This window comes from Equus przewalskii, chromosome 1 (assembly GCF_037783145.1).
Source record: "Equus przewalskii isolate Varuska chromosome 1, EquPr2, whole genome shotgun sequence".
Lineage (NCBI taxonomy): Eukaryota > Metazoa > Chordata > Mammalia > Perissodactyla > Equidae > Equus > Equus przewalskii.
Genome location: NC_091831.1, coordinates 71069445 through 71087810, shown reverse-complemented (window position 1 = coordinate 71087810; position 18366 = coordinate 71069445). Strand labels below are relative to the sequence as shown.

General features: G+C 38.7%; 1 protein-coding gene across 5 annotated transcripts in view; it reads left to right on the top strand.

Annotated features, from left to right (window-relative positions):
• The window catches only part of LOC103550632 (zinc finger protein 248), a 77604-nt gene that overhangs the window by 14039 nt on the left and 45199 nt on the right, over positions 1-18366 (top strand). For 4 of the 5 annotated variants that reach the window (XM_070567986.1, XM_070567970.1, XM_070567951.1 and 1 more), the window contains 2 exons: positions 4706-4832; positions 5391-5484. In XM_070567986.1, coding sequence (XP_070424087.1) covers positions 4706-4832; positions 5391-5484 — 221 coding nt within the window. Of the gene's footprint in view, positions 1-4705; positions 4833-5390; positions 5485-6518; positions 6841-18366 lie in introns of those variants that run through there. The other variant, XM_070567980.1, reaches the window with a different exon arrangement.

Genomic DNA, 18366 nt, shown 5'->3' with positions numbered 1-18366 from the left:
AGCCCTGGTGGATATCAGAGCCAGGCAATCCAGGGGCCTGTCCCTTTGGCAGCAGCTGTAAAAGCTGGGTTGCCAGACGAGTGTCCAAGCTCTTTCTGGGGAGATATTGGCAATTTGGAGCGGGCTTCAGGAAGAAGGCAGAGTGATGTCTTATGGCTTCCCCAGTTTGCTGGGAGCATTGGAGTTAGCTCCTAGATGCATGCTAAATTAGATGTCTGGTCCTCGGGCAGCAGCTTTTAAAGTATGCAGATAGCCTCTTTCAGGGAAAGACTGGGAGACTGGCCTTCTGTGTGCTCCCTCTGCGCTGAGCCCTTGGGGGATGGCCGCGGCAAGTCTCAGGAGCCCTTTAAGAACTGTTTCTTTGTTTGCCATAGTCTTGTGGTTCTAGTGGATGCAAGCCCTGTCTGCTTTCAGAGCTCACTGTTTTGAGGGCCTATCCTTTGATAAGAAAACTTCACATATTGAGGTATATGGGGTAGCTTATTCTGGTTTGAACCTGATTTGGCCTGAACTAAAGAAGCCTTCCTTATGGCCTATCAGACATACATTGTACATCTGCTTTAACCATTAAAGATAAGGATGCACTAAACATTATCTCAAAGTAAAAGAAGGCACTCTTTGAAGATAAGGATGCATACTTCCTTTCCTATGATGCCAGTAGCACCAGTATCAGTACCCCTGAAATAAGTTTCCTTTTCCGGTCATCAGGGTCATGTTGACCTGCTAATCTATAACTAAATATCTCTTTGAAACTTTGGTGAATATGTATCCTGGACGTGTTTGATGTATGTTCCTTGTTCTAAAAATGTATAAAACTGTGTTGTAAACCATGCTTCTCCGGAACACTTTCTTCCTTTGTGGAGACTGCCCTACCGGGCTAGTCCTCAGCTTGGCTCAAGTAAATCTCACCTTATCTGTCTTATCTATAGATTGGTTATTGGTTATTTGCATCGATGCCCTCAGGTGGGAGTCTTAAAAGTTGAGGCACTAAATGTGGTGTCCATAACCTTTGCTCCTCAGAGAGAAGCTTAGAGTTGAGAGTTCGTTCCTGATGGTGTGGGACTGTTCTGGGGGTGGGGTTTGTCGTAAGGTTGTGTCTCAGTGTTTCCTATGCATTTCGACGTGGGTATATTCTTATTCGCTCGTTGTGTAGGAGTCACTAGGCTAGATTCTGGATTTCTTTCAGAAGGATTTGCTCTGTGTGTTGTTGTCAATCAGTGTGTCCATTGAAGGAGGTGAGTTCAAGAGCCTCCTATGTCACCGTCTTGGACTGGACTCTGTCACTATTTTATATGCCCAGGAAAGAAGGCTCAATCATCTTGAGATCTCCCATGTGTACTCACCAGTCTCTGTCCTTTGTCATATGTTCTAGAAGATTTGCCCAATTTTTCGTTTATGTCTGTTATATGTTAGGCCTTCAGTTAAGAGTTTTGGTTTTCACAATTCAGCAGTCAGTTTTTAATTTTTGAGGACTTTTTCTTGTTCTTTGATTCTTTGTAATTGAATTCAGTTCTTTAAACAGTTTTCTGCTCTCTCTCTAAATGTGAGTTTACCATTGGAATTAAAAGATTTTTTTCCATTTCTTGCTGCAGTTTTGTTTTTTGTGTGTTTGGTTATTTTGATTATCTTAGTTCTTATGTTATGCCCTTGGTTTTCCTAAAATAGCTCTGCTGCTTCATTTTCTGTTCATTTTCCGTAAGTGAAGAACTGTATGTTTATTAATGTAGGTTACTAGTTTTACTTTTACCTTTCAGATAATTTTTTTCTCATTTTCATGGCCTGTTCTTCCAGGCTCCTGTGCGGAGTTCCCTCACGTCCTGTACTTGTACTTTTACGTCCTCAGTCTCTTTCCTTGGAACCATCTGATTCACTGCTGGTTTCACTTACCACCAAATGCCAGTGACTCCCTTTCCTCACCTTCATCTTGGGCTTCACTCCTGAGCTTCAGGACCGCACATCCAGCTGCCTCCTGGAGATCTCTGTCTGCCTATTCCACAGACCCTTCACGCAGAACATGTCCAAGAGCTCTCTGACTCTTATTTCTGCCCAACCTCTTTCTCTCTGCTTCCCAGTCTTTGCAAATGGCACCTGGATTTACCTGGATCCTCATAAAGACACCCTGGGAGGTAGTTTCCCTGTCTTTCCCTCTGTTCCATGAATTAGGGAATTGATTTTCTTTTTCTGTTGCATCAAGTCTCTATTCTACCTCTCCGTTATTAGCCCCTGGATTAGGTGGTCACCTCTCATCCTGGTCTTTTCCTTCCTTTTTTCCTTAACTCATTCTTCACTATTCTTCTAGATCAGTGCTGATTAATAGAATAGCCACGTATGTAATTTAAATTTTTCTAGTAGCCACTTTAAAAAAAGTAGAAAAGAAACAAGTGAAATTAATTTTAGTGTATTTAATTGAACTCAGCATATTCAAAATATCATTTCAACATGTAATCAATATTAGAAAAACACAATTAATAAAATCTTTTACATTTTTTTGTACTATCTTTGAAATCTGGTCTGTATTTTATACTTATAGCGTACCTCTGTTTCCCCTAGCCACATTTCCTTTGCTTGGTAATATGTGTGGCTATGGGTTACCTTATTGTTTAGCCCAACTCTGCATCATTGCTCCTGAAATGCATATTTGGACATGTAACTCTAGAGTTCATTTCACCTCTTCATTGACTCTGTTATCTGCATCCGTGATTTCAAAAGTGGGGCTCTATCTCCTACCTTGGTGGTCTAAAAGCATGCATTCAGAATCAGCAGCAGCATGAACATCACCTGGGAGCTTGTTAAATTACACGTTAATCATTCAAGAGGCAGTTTCTCTTGCATTTAGAGTGTATTTTATGAGTTTAAATTTGATATTACCATATTTTACTTTTCTTGCCTATTTTCTAGATCAGGGTTTAGCAAATTGAGGCACATAGACTAAATCTGACATGCCACTTCTTTTTCTGCATAAAATTTTAGTGGAACATGGACATACCCATATGTTTACAAGGTGTCTGGTTGCTCTCATGTTACAATGACAGAGTTGAGTGGTTGTGACAGGGATTCTGTGGCTTTCAAAGCTTACAGTATTTATTATTTGGCTCTTTAAAGAGAAGTTTTTCAACTCCTGCTCTCAGTCAGTGGTTTTTAAGCTTTGGTGTCTATCAAAATACCTGAAGGGCTTGTTAAAACTCTCTTTGTTAAGTCTCATCCTCAGAGTATCTGTTTATTAGATGTATTAGTTATCTAATGCTATGTAAGAAATTATCCAAAAACTTAGCAGCTTAAGACAACAACAAACATTTACTATCTAATGTAGTTTTACTGGGTCACCTATTTACAAGTGGTTTCAAAGCAGGGTAATTCTGGCTAGGGTCTCCTGAGGCTGCAGCCATCTCAAGGCTTGACTGGGCCTGGAGGAATTGCTTCCATATTGGCTCGCTCACATACCTGGCAGATTAGTGCTGCTGTTCAGCAGAAGGCTTCATTTCCTCCCCAGGTGGACCTCTCCATAGGGCTGCTTGACTGTCTTCATGACATGGCAGCTGGCTTTCCCCAGAGGCAGTGATCCAAGAAGGAACAAAGTGGAAGCAACAATATTCCTCTGTGACGTGACGTGACCTCATTAGTGATATTCTGTGATTTCTGCAACATCCTATTGGTTACAGAGGTCAGCCCTATTTAATGTGGGAGAGGATTGCACAAGGGCATGAATCGCAGGAAGTGAGAATCACTGATGACCATTTTGGAAGCTGGCCACCATGGTAGGTCTGGGATGGGGCCTGAGAATTTGGATTTCTAACAAGTTCCCGGGTGATGCCACTGTTGTTGACTTATGTCCACACTTTGAGAACACTGTCCCAGGGGCTGCCCGAGAAAAGCTGTTGGAGTGTGGGAAGGAATTGCTAGCATATCTATATGCAGATATTTGTATTAAAAAAAATAAGAATGAGATTTTACGTACATATAAACGTATAAATAACTATGCTGGGAGAGTGCTCATATTTTAATTAAGGGGTAAAAGATCAAATATTCTGGAACCCCTAACTGTAGGAACATGTCTCCAGTTACTTTTAATCTCGCTTCTGATTATATCTTTGAGGCTTTATCTTGATACATCTCAAGCCCTATTCTGCTATCATGCATTTTCATTAACTTATCAAATATTTTTTAGTGCTGCTATGCCTTATCTACGTAGTTGGCTCATATTTATAAAGAACACATGATTTATGTATCAAGACTTACAGCTTTACTCCTCAATAAAGCTCAACCTGATATTACGTTAAGTTCCATTTTGAACTTAGCTTTTCTTCCCTTTTCGCAACTACCTGTCTACCTTTCAGAGACTTGTAGTATTGCTTTTGGAAAATTTATTGCAGATATATATGTTTAAATGTTTTCTGACCTGATTATAAACCACTTGAGAACAGAATTATTCTTTATTCATGTTTACATTCCCAGAAATTGGGACAGTTCCTGTCACATTGGCAGGACCTTGTATACTGTTTGTAAGAATTAAGAAGTTAACACACTGGCAAGTCCTTGTACTGTGATTTCTTATTTTCCCACAATGTGTAATACTGACAGAGGAGATCCTATATAGCTTTTTCTCTGCAACTATTAGCTGTGAACATGATAATGTGTTAGATCTCCAACATATTGCATGCTGTCCAGTTCTCGTCACTATAGATTGAACACAAATGTGCTGTTTCAGGGGTCAGTGTCATTCAAGAACGTGACTGTGGACTTCGCCCAGGAGGAGTGGTGGCACCTGGACCCTGCTCAGAGGACCCTGTACAGGGACGTGATGCTGGAGAACTACAGCCACCTCGTCTCAGGGGGTAGGGAATGTATAATTTGTAACTCCAAATAACATTTTTTCCTTTTTCTCTGCTGATATATGTGGTTTCTTTGTAGAGATTAGTGATTTATAGATTTGAAATTCCAGAGTCAAAGGCAATTGATCCCTTTCGGGCACTATGAAGAACATTTATGGGGCCAGCCCGGTGGCATAGTGTTTGAGTTTGTGTGCTCTGCTTTGGTGGCCTGGAGTAGGTGGGTTTGGATCCTGGGCGCAGACCTATACACCACTCATCAAGCCGTGCTGTGGCAGTGTTCCATGTACGAAATAGGGGAAGATTGGCTCGGATGTTAGCTCAGCGACAATCTTCCTCAAGCAAAAAGAGGAAGATTGGTGACAGATGTTAGTTCAGGGCCAATCTTCCTCACTAAAAAAAAAAAGAAGAAGAAGAAGAAAGAAAAGAAGAACAATTTGTGTTCTCTTCTCCAGTGAAATGTTCAAGTGGACCTATTTTTCTGCAGGCGCACCTTTGTCCTCCTTTAAAAATCTCGAACCTCACGCTGCCTGGTCCAAGTCCTGTGTCATTTCCCATTCACAGGGTATTGTGTTACCAAACCAGAAGTGATTTTCAAATTGGAGCAAGGAGAAGAGCCGTGGATATTAGAGGAAGATTCCCAAACCCAGAGGCCCAGGTGAGTGAGTGAGTACAGAGGATGCTGTAACCTAGGGAGAAATTGGATGTTAGGGACTTAGTTCAGATGTTGGCATCTTTGAAATTTTCAGGAAACTCTTTTTAGAGTTAAAGGAACTTTGGAAGTGGCTGAGAATAATTGGCCACCGTGCCCCAGATTCATATATCACACTGACAGATAACAGCTAAATGGTCCCTTTTGTTTTCTTCCAAAAATCCAATCCTTGCCCCTCTTGTTTTAGATATTTGATTATTCTTTCTGCATCAATTTTAGTTGTCTTCTTTTAATCATATATTATGTATTCCTTCAATAATTATTAAATTGGCGTCTACTGTATGCCACTTTCGTCTGTGTGCTGGTGCTACAGCTGTTAACGATATGATGACTGTTTCAGTGATAAAGAGAATGAAATGTGGTGCTGTTTGTGAAAGTGTGGTCAGGGAGACCCTCTTTGAGGTTCAGTATAATAATGAACAGATTTGAATGGAGTAAGGCAGTAAATTTTGAATATTCTGGCCAGATGGTATACCCTGTACCATGATCCTGAGGCCAGAGTGTTTAGGGTGTGCAGGACAGGATGGTGCGTGCCAGGCTGGATAGAGGTCAGTGAGTGATGGGGAGTGCGTTAGAGATGATGTCAGAGAGGTAGTTGGGCCTTTGTTATCTTTGGCCGTGCTGGCTATTGTAAGCTCCTTAATTTTATTCTGATTGAGATGGAGCTATTGGAAGGTGTTGAGCACAGGAGCACATGTGCTGATCTGATTCGTGTGTGTCTCGACTGCTGTGCAGTGGAAATGCTGACAGAGGGGCGAGGAGGAGGGTAAGAGTAAAGTCAAGGAGGGCAGTTAGCTGTACTCCATGTAAGGGGTCCTGCCGCCTTACACTGGCTTGGGAATCATGAACGTCAAGTGACATGGTTGGATTCTTGCTATATTTTGAAGTTGTAGCCACAACAGGATTTGCTCTTAGATTGGATTGTGCATACAAGAAAAAGAGAATAATCAAGAGAAAAACTCAAAGATTTTTTTCCCTAGGCACTGGACACCTGATAATACCATCAACTGAGATGGGGAAACTTGGGGAGAAGCAGTTTGGGGAGGAAATAAGTAAAGATATAGGTAAACTCAAACAATATTGTCTGTGTAAAATAGTAGTAATGTTTGCTCTGTTGGGTATAAAAATGACAAAAGTAAAATATTGACAAATGATAGCATGTAAATAATTGGCCAGTTGATTTGACTCATGTTCTTAAATCCTTTTATTGTTTAGAAGAAATGTTGACTTAAATATAAATGGTAAAATTTAATGAATAAATGCTAAAAGAAAATGATAGGTAACTTCTAAACTTTTAAAGGGAAGAAAATGGAAAAGAAAAAAAATCACCAAAAATATATTGGATCAGACCAAAAAAGGACAATGAAGCCGGGGTGGGGGTGGGAGGGGGGGGAGCAAGTGAAAATTAGAACAAGTGGGAACTGTAAATGAAACAGAGGAAACCAATCCAGATATTATAATCCAGTAATTACAGTACATTCAAAGGGACTAAATCCTGTTGTTAAAAGACAGATATTGTCAATTTGGAATTTTACAAATCTAGGTATATGGTGTTTGAAAAGTACACATGAAATATAAAAAGGAGTAAGGGAATATTCCATCACTAGAATATAAAAAGGAAGAGTGATATACTTCAAATATTAAACAAAATGGAATATTAACCCTTGGTGTACCATCAGGGTTCCAGTGTACCCAATTTTAGTTTTTGAGTTTCTTTTTGAAGCAGTTCTATTTGCAAGGATTGATATTTTATGTCTTTCATAATCTCTTATAATTATGAATTAAAATAAAATTTTAACCTGAATGAACAAAGAGAGAATTTACTTATTTTTTTAATTGAATAAAACTTATTTTATCTTGCAATTTCCAGAGGGATGACTTGGTCCCATTTGTAAATCTAAGAAACATAGGATTGTTGTCATCTAATTTTAACATACTTTGAAATGTTTTTCTGTCACCCTAGCAATTATTTTAACACTACTCGTCAGTTAGTCCAACTGTGCTAAAACAGACTAAAATATAAGAAAATAGAAAAATAATGGAATTTCTTAAAAGGATAATACAATAGTGAAGTAAATCTTCATTGTTATACCACCCTTCAGTTTTCTTATTGAGTTCTCTGAAGTTCTGCATCAATTGTGATGAAGGTATGAAAGAAGTCTGGAGACACCTTATTTGTCATTTCTTTCTTTTTTTAACCTTCATTGAACATAGTTGAGAATTCAGAATTTTTATCTTCTGCCTTTAATTGCAAAGAGTAGAAAATTGAGAAGACTTTTCACAATTATTAGACTAACAGAAGATGAATGTAAAGAGACAGGTAGAAGCATGGTATAATTGGTTGTATAAGTGGATTCTCAGACTGTAAGTTTTAGATGATGATATCCTAGATGAATAAAGATGTACATCTGATCCTGTTATAAGAACAACCTGAAGGTGTAGTTCATTTGGACATTAATATTCCTTGTGAATCCCAGTGAGAATGCAAATATAGCCCAGGCAATAGAATTTTCCTTTTAACTCTAATGGAAATGAGCACTTTCGGAAATTTAATTTGATGGTGTTATATGGAATAGAAAAGAGAGGGATGAGGTTGTAAGCGTGTACATTAGTGAGGCTCTTGCTTCAGGAGGTAATGACTAGATCCTGACCTAATTGTTCTAAATCTAATTGTTCCTTTGATATCTCCCCTCACCATCACTGTCTATTAATTTTCCTTGTGATTCTACTTAGTATTTGTTGAGTTGTTAGGCTGATCCTATTCTTTGTGAGGTTCCCCATCCCAGCATCAAGCAGTCATCCAAACATTTTTCATTTATTGCTTGTTTGTGTTTATTTCAAATTCTATCCACTTTTGAATGTCACATTTTTTATATTGAAGTATAATTGACATACAACATTATATTAGTTTCGGATGTACAACATAATGATTTGATATTTGTATATATTGCAAAATGATCCCCACAATAAACATTTTTGAAGTGCCGAATTATTGTGTTTTGTTGCCAGATTTACCAGTCATTTTCCACTACTGCAAGTTATTTTTTCCAGACTTAGGGGAGCAAGGCAGTGTACCCTTAGGATTACTTTCCCAGCCAAAGACTTGGCTATAAGACATATGAATATGTCTTCCTTTCATAAGAAATGTGTTAACGTTTGTAAACTATAGTAAGTTATTTTAATTTCTAGACTTCTGCATAGTTGACCTGATGGAGAAGAGCCAGGAAAAGTAAAACCAGCCTTTGTGTAAAGTTGATTTTCTCAACAACAAAACACTGGCTAAGGAGGGAAATAGTGTATTAGGAAAAAACATTTTATCTGGACACAAACTCTGTTCTATCCAGAAAAATAGCTGGTAAATGTGACTCATATGGAATCAGTTTGAATTATATTTCAGAATTAATTATTAGTAATAGAAAGTCCTTTGTAAGGAAGGTTGACAAGTTTAATGCACATGAGAAATTGCGCCTCTGTACAAAGCACAAGAATTCTCATTCCAGAGAGAAACTTTTAAAATATGATAGAAGTGGGAAAGCTATCAGTCAAAATGAGGACCTATTTCAGCATCAGGATATTCAAGCTCTGAAGGAATATTTTGAATATAATGAATGTGGGAAAGCCTTCCGTGAGGGGGCAACTTTCATTATCCATAAGAGAGCATGCTCGTGGGAGAAACCCTGTGAATATAATGAACATGTGAGAACCTTTTCTGATAGACCAACATTCATTGTTCATCAGGGAACTCATACAAGGGAAAGTCACTGTGAATTTAAAGACTGTGAAAGGTGGTGTTGGTGAGAATTCAGCTCTAAATAAACACCATAGAGTCATGGGGAAGAAATACTATGAGTGTATTGAAAGTGAGAATAGTTTCAGCAAGAAGTCACTCCTTCAGTGAATGTATAAAGGAGAGAAAACCTTTGACTGTATTGAAGATTGGGAAGTATTCTGCAAGATGCCAAATTTCATTCAGCATCAAGAAACACATATAGGAAAGAAAGTCTGTAAAATTAACCAATATGTTACTTCGTTTTGCAAGAAGCCAATGCTTCCTACAAATCAGAAGACAGATATAGGAGAAAAACTCTGTGAATGTAGTAAATGTGGGAAAACCTCTTGTCCTCCATCAGAGGATACACAGAGGGGAGAAAGACTATGAATGCACCAAATGTGGGAGAAATTTTTCATATAGGTCAGGCCTTGCAGTACATCAGGGAACACACACAGGGGAGAAACCCTATGAATGTAGGACATGTCAGAAAGCCTTCAGTGATGGGTCAGCTCTCAGTACATCAGAGAATACATACAAGGGAGAAACCTTATGAATGTAGGGAATGTGGGAAGACTTTCTCCCAGAAGCCAAACTTCATTAATCATCAGAGAACTCACACAGGAGAGAAACTCTATGAATATGATGAATGTGGGAAATCCTCTGTGAAAATGAAACTGAGAGAACATCAGAAAACACATACAGGAGAGAAACCTCATAAATGTAATGAATGTGGGAGAACTTTCTACCACAAGTCATCCCTCACAGTACATCAGAGAACCCACACAGGAGAGAAGCCCTATGAATGTAATGAATGTGGGAAAACCTTCTACCAGAAGTCATCCCTTACAACACATCAGAGGACACACACCAGGGAGAAACCCTGTGACTTTAATGGAACCTTTCACTTGAATCCTGACTTCACTAAACATCAGAGAAACAACACTGAGAAGAAATCCCTGTCAACATCCTGAAAGCTCAGAAAACTTCACCTCTTGTCAGACTCATTGCAAAGTAGAAACAACCTGAGATTGGGGTAGGGGACTCAATAAATATGAGAAATCTTTCACCCAGAAGTGACATTTCATTGAATAGCAAATAATTGATATTTGACCACTTTATTAATGTTTTGAAGATGTAACAGTGTCGACAAAAGTAAAAAAATATGGAGGCCTTTTCTTTTGCAGAGTATGTAGAAGTATGCCATATAAGAGAAATTTTACATGATAGGTTTGCTTGTTGGAACCCAACATGGTAGGAAATATACATGTATGTTGCTTAACAACTCATAAAATTTTCATTTCAGAGTTTTATTATGAATATGAAATGTGCAAGGTGTCTCACCTTAATACCTATGTAAATTTTTTTGTTTTAATTGAAATTTTTATTGAGATAATTGTAGATTGCAAGATGCAGTTGTAAGAAATAGTACAGAGAGATCCCATGTACCCTGTATCCAGTTTCCCTCAGTGGTAACATCTTGCAAAATCAGCCAGGATAATGACATTATTGGTACGATCCACTGATCAGTTCAGAGTTTCTCAGTTTTGTTTGTACTCATTTCTGTGTATGTATTTAGTTCTATGCAGTTTTATCACATGTGTGGGTTCATGTATCTACCACCACCTTCAAGATACAGAACAGTTCCATTAGCACAAGGACTCTGTGTGTTGTCCTTTTATATCCACATCCACCTCCCTTCAGTATCTCCCTCATTCCTGCTCCTGCCACCTAGTAACACATTCTCCGTTTCTAAAATTTTATCATTTAAAAAATGTTATATGAGTGGGGGCCGGCCCAGTGGCATTGTAGTGAAGTTCGTGCGCTCTGCTTCAGCAGCCCGGGCTTCGCAGGTTCAGATCCTGGGCGCAGACCTACCTACCGCTCATGAAACCATGCTGTGAAGGCTTCCCACCTACAAAATAGAGGAAGACTGGCACAGATGTTAGCTCAGGGACCGTCTTCCTCAAGCAAAAAAAGAGGAAGATTGGCAACAGACATTAGCTCAGCGCCAATCTTCCCCCCAAAAATAAAAAGATAAAAAAAGAAAAAAAATGTTGTATGAATTGAGTCATACAATACGTAATCTTTTAGAGTTGGCTTTTTTCTCTCAGCATAATTCCTTGAAGATTCATTCATCCACATTTTTGTGTATATCAATAACTTATTCTTTTTTATTGGTGACTGTTATTCCATGGCATGGATGTACCACAGTTTACCCATTCACCTGGGCTGTTTCCATTTTTGGCTATTTTGAAAAAACTGCTATGAGTGCTTGTGTATAGATTATTTTGTGTGTGAACATGTTTTCATTTCTTTGGGATAAATGCATAAGAGGGCAGTTGCTGGATGGTGTGGTAGTTGCATGTTTAGTTTTTAAAGAAACTGCAAAACTGTTTTCTAGAGTGGCTGTACTGTTTTACATTCCCACCAGCAATGTACGAGTGATCTAGTTTGTCCACACCACATTTGGTGTGTTACTTTTTTAAAAAAAATTTTAGCCATTCTGCTTGGTGTATGGTGATATATCATTGTGGCTTAATCTGTACCTCCCTGACGGCTAGTGTTGAACATCTTTCCATGTGCTTATTTGCCATTTGTCGATCCTCTTCAGTGAAATGTCTATTCCTGTCTTTTGCCTGTTTTTAATTTGGATTGTTTTTTTACTGTTGAGTTTTGAGAGTTCTTTATATTTTCTAGATACTAATTTTTTGTCAGACATGTGATTTGCAAATACTTTTGCCTAGTCTGTAGCTTGTCTTTTCATTCCCTTTACATGGTCTTTCACAGAGGGAAAATTTTTAATTTTTATGGAGTCCAATTTATTAATTTTTCCTTTAGCAGATTATGCTTTTGATGTCAAGTCTAAGAATTTTTTGCCTAGCTCTTGATTGTGAAGATTTTCTCTTATTTTTTAAGAAAAGTTTTATAGTTTTACTTCTTACATGTTAGTCCACAATCCATTTTTAGTTAATTTTTGTGTTAGGAGTGGGGTTTAGGTCAAGGTTCATTTTTTTGGCCTTTGGATATCCAATTGTCCCAGTACCTTTTGTTGAAAAGGCTGTCCCTCCATTGAGTTAATTTTGCATCTTTGCCAAAAATCAGCATATTTGTGTGGGTCTTTGGATTCTCTCTTCTCTTCTGTTGATCTGTGTCTGTCTCACCACCAATACGATATTGTCTGGATTACTGTTGCTATATATAGTAAGTCTTAATATCATGTAGAGTGATTTTCCCCACTTTGTTCTTTGTCAAGATTGTTTTACCTGTTCTAGATAGGGCCTGTTCTTTCCCATGTTTATTTTAGAATAAGCTTGTCTATTTGTACAAAAAACCTTACTGGGATTTTGATATTAAATTTGTAAATCAACTTGGGGAGTGTTGATCTGTTTACTTTGTTGAGTCTTCCAATCCATGAGCATGGTGCATCTCTTCATTTATTTAGATCTTTGATGTCTTTTATTAGCATTTTGTAATTTTCAGCATGCATATCCTGTACATGTTTTGTTAAGTGTATACCTACGTATTTAATTTTCTTTGGAACAGTTGTAAATGGTAATGTGTTTTAAGTTTTGGTTTCTGCATGTTCGTTGTTGATTTATAGAAATACGATTGATTTTTTTTGTGTTTATCTTGTACTCTGTGATCTTGCTGAACTCACTTATTAGTTCTAGGAAGTTTTTTTGTAGATTCCTTGGGATTTTGTAGGTAGACTATCCTGTTATCTGCAAGTAGAGTTTTATTTCTTCCTTTACACTCTGTATGCTTTTATCTCTGTTTTCCTTATTGCACTGACTAGACCTTCCGATACTATGCTGAATGAGAGTGGTGAGAGTAGACACCTTTGCTTGTTCCCCATATTAGGGGAAAAGCATTGTCTTTCAACATTAAGTGTGATGTTAGCTGTGGATATTTTATCGATTCTTTTTACTACGTTGAGGTAATTTCCTTCTGTGTTGAGTGTCCCCAAGACCACTCCTAGGTTTGGCGCTTTGCTTGGAGGACTTACAGGACTCAGCATATAGTCGTACTCATGGCTAAGATTTGTTTCAGTGAGAGGATACAAAGCAAAATCAGCAAAGGGAATAAGTACATGGGGTGAAGTCCAATGGAAAAGAGGTACATGTTTCCAAGAGTCCTCTCCCAGGGGAGTCACACAGGATGCGCTTAATTCCTCTGGCATCAAATTGTGACAATATATGCAAAGTGTTGTCTACCAGGGAAACTCGTTAGAGACTCAGTGCCCAAGGTACTGTGCCTGACACATGCCAAAGTTCCAGATGTCCAGAAGGAAAGCAGGTGTTCAGAATAAGTCATATTGTCTGCACTCACAATTTAGGCACAGTGAGCCATTCTTATGAGGGAAAGATGGGAGCACTCCTGAGATCCAAGCTCCCTGGGGCCAGCCACAGGCCAGCCTTGTGAGCAGGTCTTCCTAACGATGTTAATCCCAGGCTTGCTTTGTTAACCCTTTTCTGCACACCTTCTCTTCCTAACTTGCTCAGTTTGTCCAGGTGTTGGATTTTGTTAAATACTTTTTCTGCATTTGATATGATCATATGGTTTTTCTTCATTAGCCTGTTTATATGGTAGATTATATTATGAATTTTCTAATGTTTAGCTAACCTTACTACTTGGAGTAAATCCCTCTTGATCATGGTATATAATACTTTTTACACACCGTTGCATTTCGTTTGCTAATATTTTGTTGCAGATTTTTATGTGTAAGTTCAGGAGAGGTACTGGTCTGTAGTTTTCTTTTTCCTTACTGTATAGCTGGTTTTGGTATTAGGCTGATGTTAGCCTCATAAAATGAGTTGGAAAGTGTCCCTCTTCTGTTTTTTGGAAGAGAATGTCTAATTGGTGTTAATTATTCTTTTAATGTTTGGTAGATTCTCCAGTGAATCTTGGTCTGGAGATGTCTTTTTTGGGAGCTTTATAATTATGAATTTTGTCTGTTCTGTCAGTTGCTGAGATTGAGGTGTTGAAGTTCTCAATTATAATTATGGATTTGGGCTTTTTTAGCTTTATCATATTTTTATGCTTTATGTATTTTGAGGCTCTTCCAGTTGGTTCATTTGCATTTAGGATTTCTGAATGTTATGTCTTTCTGGTGCATTGCTCCTTTTATCATTCGTTATGTAATATCCCTCTTTGTAGTAATTTTCTTTGTTCTGAAGTTTACCTTATTCAGTATAACACCATTTGTAATTGTCCAACAGTTCTTGGATCTTCTGTTCTGTTTTTTCTCTTTGCATTTCAGTTTTGGAAGTTTCTATTGACATTTCTTCAAGCTCACTCACTGATCCTTTCCTCAGCCATGTCCAGTCTCTTGATGAGCCCATAAAGGCATTCTTCATTTCTGTCACAGTGTTTTTGATTTCTAGCATTTGTTTTTGATTCTTTCTTAGAGTTTCCATTTCTCTGCTTACCTTACTCATCTGTTCTTGCATGTTGTTCATTTTTTCCATTAGCACTCTTAGGAGATTAATCATAATTGTTTTAAATTCTTGGTCTAGTAATTCCAAGATCTCTGCCATATCTGAGTCTGGTTCTGATGCTTGCTCTGTCTTTTCAAACTGTCCTTTTTTGTCTTTTAGTATACCCTGTAATTTTAATTGAAATCTGGACATGATGTACTGGTATATTAGTGTTCTCCAGAGAAATAGAACCAATAGGATATATGTAGAGATTTATATATATATATATATATCAAGTTCAGATGAGGTTCTTAGGGTGAACCTCAATCCAGTATGACTGTTACCCTGTGAGAAGAGAAAAGAGACACAGACACAAGAGGAAACACAAGAAGATAGAGGCAGAGAAGGGAGTTACCCTGTCACAGCCAAGGAATGCCTGAGACTACCAGTAGCTGGAAGAGGCCAGAAAGGATCCTCGCCTATAAGCTTTGGAAGGAGCCTGGCCTTGACACCATTTTGATTTCAGAATTCTGGCCAACAGATGTGTGAGAGAATAAGCCATGCAGTGTGTGGTACTTTGGTGTGGCAGCCCGAGGAGACTCAATGCACCAGTCTATTGAGCCCATTCAGCAAGTTTGTATTTGTGTTATTGTATTTTTCACCTCTATAATTTTCATTTAGTTCAGTTTTATAACCTCTGTTTCTTTGCTATTTTCTATTTTTTCATTTATATCAAGAGAATTTGTAATTGATTTTTGAAGGCTTTTTATTATGGCTGCTTTGAAGTCCTTGTCAGATAATTGGAACATCTGATTCGCCTCTGTTGATGCCAGTTGATTGTCTTTTCTTGTTCAGTTTGCGATTTTTCCTGGTTCTTGGTATGATGTATGACTTTCAACTGTATCTTGGATATTTTTTCCTATGCTGTTAGAAGACTCTGGGTCCTATTTAAATCTTTTCTTTTAGCAGGCAGTCACCCTGTTTAGGTTTAGTGTGCTGGTCCTGGCCTACTTTGTGGCCAGTGTGGTTGTGGGTCCAATGATAGATCCTTGATCTGTTTGGAATCATTGGGGCTCCTACTGGTCCTTGCTAGTATTGCTTGAGGGAGTAAAGGGCTTTCCTTAGGCTGGGCCACCAGGTTTCTCAGTGTGCTGAGGGTGGCCCTGCCCCACAGGTATGAAGAAGCTTCCTGGGCCAGACCTCTTGTTATGGCAGAATTGCTTTTGGCAATGCTGCCCAGCTGCTCTGGAATCTCTCGGTGGGAGGGGGAGTCTGCAGACCATGAGGAAAAGGAAGATTCCCAGGCCAGGTTGCTTGTTATGGTGGAGTCCTCTTGATCCTCCCCAGCCACTCTGATGTCTCTGGGTGGGGAAGGGAAGTCTTAGGCCCATGGAGACCAAGAATCTTCTAAGACTGGTCTGCTTGTTGTGGTGGAGTCCCTTCTTCTGGTGCCACCTAAAGGTGCAGGAACTCTTGATGAAGGAGGAGAGTCTCAAGTGGGAAAGAAGCATGCTTCCTCTGGCCATTCATTGTTAGTGGGGCTCCCGATTGATACTCCTTGCTATTAGTGCTGGGCTCACCTGGTGTTGTCAGGTGGGCTTGTGTTCAGTCGAGGGGAGTAATGAGCCTACTGCGCTTGCTTCTGTTGCTAGATTGGAGGTGGGAAAACACTGGGCCTGGGTCGCCTTTTCCTGTTGTGTGGGGGCATGTAAGAGACTCCCTGCCCCGTGCTGTTCCTTCAGTTCTGGGCCCCACACCGGTTTGCCTTCTCACCACATTTTAGAGTTCTCCTTTGGTTGCCTCCCAGAGTCTATAGCTGTACTTAGCAGAGGGGAGCAGGGAAGAAATGAGTATATACCATGTTGTCTGAACTACAAGTAGCTGCATATATTTATAGTGTAAAAACACAATAAATATACTTAAAATGTCTTTTTTTTTGGCTTCTTAGTTTTTATTTTTTTCGGATGTACATCATATTTCAAATTCTGGATACATTACATCATGTTCACCACCCAAACACTAATTATAGTGCATCCCCTCACATGTGACCCTAATCACCCCTTTTGCCCTCCCCCCTCCTCCCTTCCCCTATGGTAACCACCAGTCCAATCTCCAATGCTATGTGGTTTTTTTTTGTCGTTTTTATCTTCTACTTATGAGTGAGATCATATGATATTTGACTTTCTCCCTCTGACTTATTTCACTCAGCATAATACCCTCAAGGTCCATCCATGTTTTCACAAATGGCTGGATTTCATCATTTCTTATGGCTGAGTAGTAGTCCATCGTGTATAAATACCACATCTTCTTAATCCATTCGTCCCTTGATGGGCACCTAGGTTGCTTCTAAGTCTTGGCTATTGTGTATAATGCTGCAATGAACATAGGGGTGCAAGTATCTTTATGCCTTTGTGTTTTCAAGTTCTTTGGATAAATACCCAGCAGTGGAATAGCTGGATCATATGGTAGATCTATCCTTAATTTTCTGAGGATACTCCATACTGCTTTCCATAGTGGCTGCACCAGTTTGCACTGCCACCAGCAGTGAACAAGGGTTCCCTTCTCTCCACACCCTCTCCAACATTTGTTGTTTCCTGTCTTGTTAATTATAGCCATTCTGACCGGAGTGAGGTGATACCTCATTGTAGTTTTGATTTGCATGTCCCTGATAGCTAATGATGTTGAACATCTTTTCATATGCCTGTTGGCCATCTGTATTTCTTCTTAAAATATTTCTGAAGTTTAAATTACTATATAAAAATCTTGAGTGTGTTAGCATATATAAATAGGTATGACTATTTTTACTAAATTCTTCAATAAAGAATTCAAATTGTGTTTTTATAAATGTTTGAACTAATTTAGCATCAGCCTCATCGAATAATAAAATATGCAAAGGTTAGGTACAAAATTATTAATAGGAATTTTTTCTTCCACCCTTGAAGAAGTAACTCTTGTTCTGCTGGAAACAACTAAAATCCTGTAAATAATCTGTGAAACAACTAGAAAACTAGTTGGCTGTGTATGTGAAGGTAAAGATCCAGTAGGCTGGGCAAGGAACACATGCTGTGCAAAAAGCAATTCCTAGGAAGCTCTTTGCTGAATAATTCCCATGGCTCACCAGGAGCTGGGAAATCATTCTGGTTCTCACCAGGCAAAGCAGAGAGACCTCTGAATACACGAGCATTCAGTAGATACAACAAATGGATCATGCCTTTTGGTGGCTTTCTCTAGCCTTTGGTGGAAGAAAGCCCGCTCTAGATTAACTCTGCAAAAGCTTAAATACAAGCCCTGAAAGAATTAAAGTGACCTACAAATAATTGTTTAGAGACAAAGTAAAAAAAAACCCCAAACATTATAATAAAACCCAGCACTCAACAATATAATCACAAGGGCAGGCATGCAGCATATTAGTAGACTTACAAAAAAGCTATAAAATGTGATCCAAGCCACAAGAATAATCAGCCTATAGAAACAGCCTCATAACTAACAGAAAAGGAGCTTAAAACAGGTATTAATCATTTCAAATATATTCACATTTGTAAGGGAAAACATGACAATAAACAGATTGAAGGTATTAAAAAGACCGAGTGGAATTCCACAGATGAAAAATACAGTGGATGGGATTTCCACTGCAGAAAA